Source organism: Meleagris gallopavo, unplaced genomic scaffold (genome assembly GCF_000146605.3).
Source record: "Meleagris gallopavo isolate NT-WF06-2002-E0010 breed Aviagen turkey brand Nicholas breeding stock unplaced genomic scaffold, Turkey_5.1 ChrUn_random_7180001957815, whole genome shotgun sequence".
NCBI classification, from domain to species: Eukaryota; Metazoa; Chordata; class Aves; order Galliformes; family Phasianidae; genus Meleagris; species Meleagris gallopavo.
Genome location: NW_011217763.1, coordinates 18,689 through 22,558, shown reverse-complemented (window position 1 = coordinate 22,558; position 3,870 = coordinate 18,689). Strand labels below are relative to the sequence as shown.

General features: G+C 62.1%; 1 protein-coding gene across 3 annotated transcripts in view; it reads left to right on the top strand.

Moving 5' to 3' along the window:
* Positions 1 to 2,827, top strand: part of PEX19 (peroxisomal biogenesis factor 19) — a 4,591-nt gene extending 1,764 nt beyond the window's left edge. For 2 of the 3 annotated variants that reach the window (XM_019611909.1, XM_019611910.1), the window contains exons 3-7: positions 513 to 598; positions 1,184 to 1,345; positions 1,526 to 1,702; positions 1,784 to 1,828; positions 2,411 to 2,827. In XM_019611909.1, the coding sequence (XP_019467454.1) occupies positions 513 to 598; positions 1,184 to 1,345; positions 1,526 to 1,702; positions 1,784 to 1,828; positions 2,411 to 2,485 (545 nt within the window). In that variant the 3' untranslated portion in view covers positions 2,486 to 2,827. The remainder of the gene's footprint in view (positions 1 to 512; positions 599 to 1,183; positions 1,346 to 1,525; positions 1,703 to 1,783; positions 1,829 to 2,410) is intronic. The other variant, XM_019611911.1, reaches the window with a different exon arrangement.
* The last annotated feature ends 1,043 nt before the right edge of the window (positions 2,828 to 3,870 follow it).

The following is a 3,870-nucleotide window of genomic DNA, read 5'->3' as shown; positions in this document are numbered from 1 at the left end:
CATGGGGCTAGGAACCCCCACAGAGAGCTGGGACATCCCTGTGGAGCCTGAAACTGCCTATGGGGCTTGGGAACTTTCTGTAGGGCTGCCTCCTCCCCCCCGCCCCCCCATGGGGCTGGGACCCCCATGTAGGTCCATGGGAACTCTCCTGAGGTTGTGAATCCCCGTATAGGGCTGGGAATCCCCAAGTTGGCCTGGACTCCCTGTGGGGTTGGGACGTTCCCTCGGGGGCTGGACCACCCCCATAAGGCCGTCCTTAATGGGGCCAATGGGACCTGGGCCTCATTGGGAGCGGGGGTTATGGGGTGGGAGGAGGGGGGTCGGAGTCCCACAGCCCTCTGTGGGGTTACGGGATGGGATGAGAGGGTTGGGGGACCCACAGCCACAGGGGGTGTTATGGGATGGGAGGAGCAGGGTGGGCGGGAGTCCTGCAGTCCCTCAGGGGTTATGGGATGGAAGGAGGAGGAAGGTGGGGGTCCCGCAGCCCCTGCCCACCCCGTCCCACCCCGCAGGCGGTGACGCCGCGTCCCAGCAGGAGTTCACCTCGTGCCTGAAGGAGACGCTGAGCGGCCTGGCCCGGAACGCCACCGACCTGCAGGTGGGCATGGGGACGGGGGTCCCCAGCCCCGGTGTCACCCATGTCACCAAGCCCTGGTTTCAATAATGTCACCACGTCCCCACAGGGCCTGGGGACATGGATGGTGGGCTGTCCCCAACCCCAGTTCCTGATGTCACCAACCCCTCGTGTCCCCACGTGGCTCAGTGATGTGGAATGAGGGGTGTCCCCAACCCTGGTCCCTGGTGTCACCGATGTCACCTGCAGGACCCAGGGATTGGGTGGAGGGGTGTCACCAACCCCTGCTGTCACCCGTGTCAGTCACCATGTCCCTGCATGGCCTGGTGACGTGGAATGAAGAGTGTCCCCAACCCTGGTTCCTGGTGTCACTGATGTCACTGTGTCCCCACAGGGCCTGGGGACATGGACAGACGGCTGTCCCCAGCCCTGACGTCACCGATGTCACCAACCCTTGGTGTCATTGATGTCACCACATCCCCACAGGACCCGGGGATACAGAGGGCCGTCCTCTGATCCCCGGAGTCACCGACGTCCCCACATCCTCGCAAGGCTCGGAGACACCAACAGAGAGGTGTGTGTCCCCAATGTCCCCGCTGTCACCCGCAGGGCTCGGCAGCATCAGAGGAGGATCTGGCGAAGGCCATGGAAGGGCTGGGGCTGGAGGAGGGCAGCGGGGAGGGCGGCGTGCTGCCCGTGGTGCAGAGCGTGCTGCAGCACCTGCTGAGCCGTGATGTGCTCTACCCGTCGCTCAAGGAGATCACCGACAAGGTGAGGGACAGCAGGGACAGCAGGGACAGCAGGGACAGGCTGCTCCTTGTCACTGTCACAGCACCCCGAGCGGCTGCTGGGGCTGCCGGGAGCTGGAGGGTGAGGGTCCTGGCGATGGGGATGGGGACAGATGGGAGGAGTGGGGACAGCGGGGGCACCTACTTGTTGTCACTGTCACAGTACCCCGAGTGGCTGCAGCGGCACCGGGCGGCGCTGCCGGAGGAGCAGTACGAGCGGTACCGGGCGCAGCACGGCGTCATGGGCCGCATCTGCCAGCAGCTGGAGGCCGAGCGACCCGAGGACAGCGAGGGGGACAGGAGGGCGCGCTTCGAGGCCGTGCTGGAGCTGATGCAGCAGGTGGGGGACCTGGGGACGCAGTGGGGGGAGCGGGGATGCGGGGCTGGCGGCGGGTGCTGATGGGGCGCTGCTCTTCTCCAGCTGCAGGAGCTGGGGCACCCGCCCAAGGAGCTGGCTGGCGAGGCGGTGAGTGTCCCCGAGCGTCCCCGGCTGTCCCTAGAGGTCTTTTGTACGTTGTCCTCAGCTGTCGCCGGCTCTCAACCATCCCTGGTTGTCCCCAGCAGTCCCTACTTGTCCCCACCGGTCCCCAACTGTCCCCCAGGTGTCCCCAGCTCTCAGCCATCCCAGCTGTCCCTAGCTGTCTCCAACTGTCCCCAACCACCCCCAGTTGTCCCCAGCCCATCCCCACGAGTTCCTGATTGTCCAACCAACCATTCCCAGTTGTTCCCAACTGTCCCCAGCAGTTCCCAACTGTCTCCAGTTGTCCCCAGCAGTCCCCTGTTGTCCCCCAAATGTCTCTAATTGTCCCCAGTTTGCATTCAGTTGTCCTCAGCCGTCCCTAATTGCCCTCCACCATCCGCAACTGTCCCCAGTTGTCCCCAACTGTCCCTCATTGCCTCCATCTCCATCCAACCCCAGTTGTCCCCAGCTGTCCCCTCCGTTTCCCTGGAGCTCTGGACACCCTATGGGGACGGAGCCCCTTGGGGACGACCCACCTCAGGGTGCTGAGCTGTCCCCATTCTCTTCCATCCCCGCTGTCACCTGCAGCCCCCTGGCTTCAACCTGGACCTGGAGGGGCTGACTCTGCCCGAGGCCACCGGCGAGCAGTGCCGCGTGATGTGACAGCGATGTCCCCTCCCCGCTGCTGAGTGTTGAGGCCAGCCCCCGGCTCGTTAATTAGGGTCATTAACGCCCGACGAGGATGATGAGGACGAAGGACCGGCGTGTGGCTGCGTGGGACGCGGAGCGGTGCTGGGTGCGGCGCTGGGTGCGGTGTCCCCGATGTCCCCGTGGGGATGGGACCTCGCTTTGAGGGCAGGAGGAGTCGGGTGCCGGGCTGGGGGGGACGTTCCTGTCCCCAACCCCACAGCGATGTCCCCACGCATGGGGACAACCCGCAGGTGGTGAGCGGCCACCACGGCCCCAATAAAGGTGATGGCAACCGCGGCGCTGCCGCATGGCGGAGCTCATGGGACCCTGCAGTAACACGGGGTGACCCTACAGTAACATAAAGGGGGACGTGATCCTACAGTAATGCAATGAGGGGCGTGGGGTGACCCTACAATAACATAAGGGGGGACATGACCTTACAATAACGCAATGAGGGCCATAGGGTGACCCTACAATAACATAAGGGGGGACATGACCTTACAATAACGCAATGAGGGCCATAGGGTGACCCTACAATAACATAAGGGGGGACATGACCCTACAGTAACACAATGAGGGCCATAGGGTGACCCTACAATAACATAAGGGGGGACATGACCCTACAGTAACACAATGAGGGCAAGGGGGTGACCCTACGATAACATAATGGGGGACATGACCTTACAATACACAATGAGGGCCATAGGATGACCCTACAATAACATAAGGGAGGACATGACCCTACAGCAACATGGGATGATCTTATAATGGGGCAGGCCATGGGGTGACCCTACAGTAACACAATGAGGGCCATGGGGTGACCCTACAATAACACAGGGGGGAGCACACGTGACCCTACAATGGCACAGGGTGACCCTACAATAACATGGGATGGTCTTGTGATGCTGGGGAAGGTGATGGGTGACCCTACAATAAAATAAGTAGACCCATGGGACGGCCCTGTGATAACACAGGTGGGGAATGTGACCCTACAAGAACACAGTGGGGGGACATGTGACCCTACAAAGGCACGGGGTGACCCTACAATAACATGGGATGATCTTATGATAATGGGGGAGTCATGGGGTGACCCTACAATAACATAAGGAGATCCATGGGGCAGCCCTATGGTAACGCACGTGGTGGATGTGATCCTACAATAACATGGGGGACCCTACAATAACACGGCAGGGGAGTGGGACCCTACAGTAACACAGGAGGGGTATGGGACCCTACAATTACATGGGGGACCCTACAATAACACGGGGGAGGAGGAGGTCACGTGAGAACAGCGCCACGCGCCGGGCGACCTTCGACCCGACCGCAACACAGCGGGAGGGGGCGCGGCCTCCGTTGCC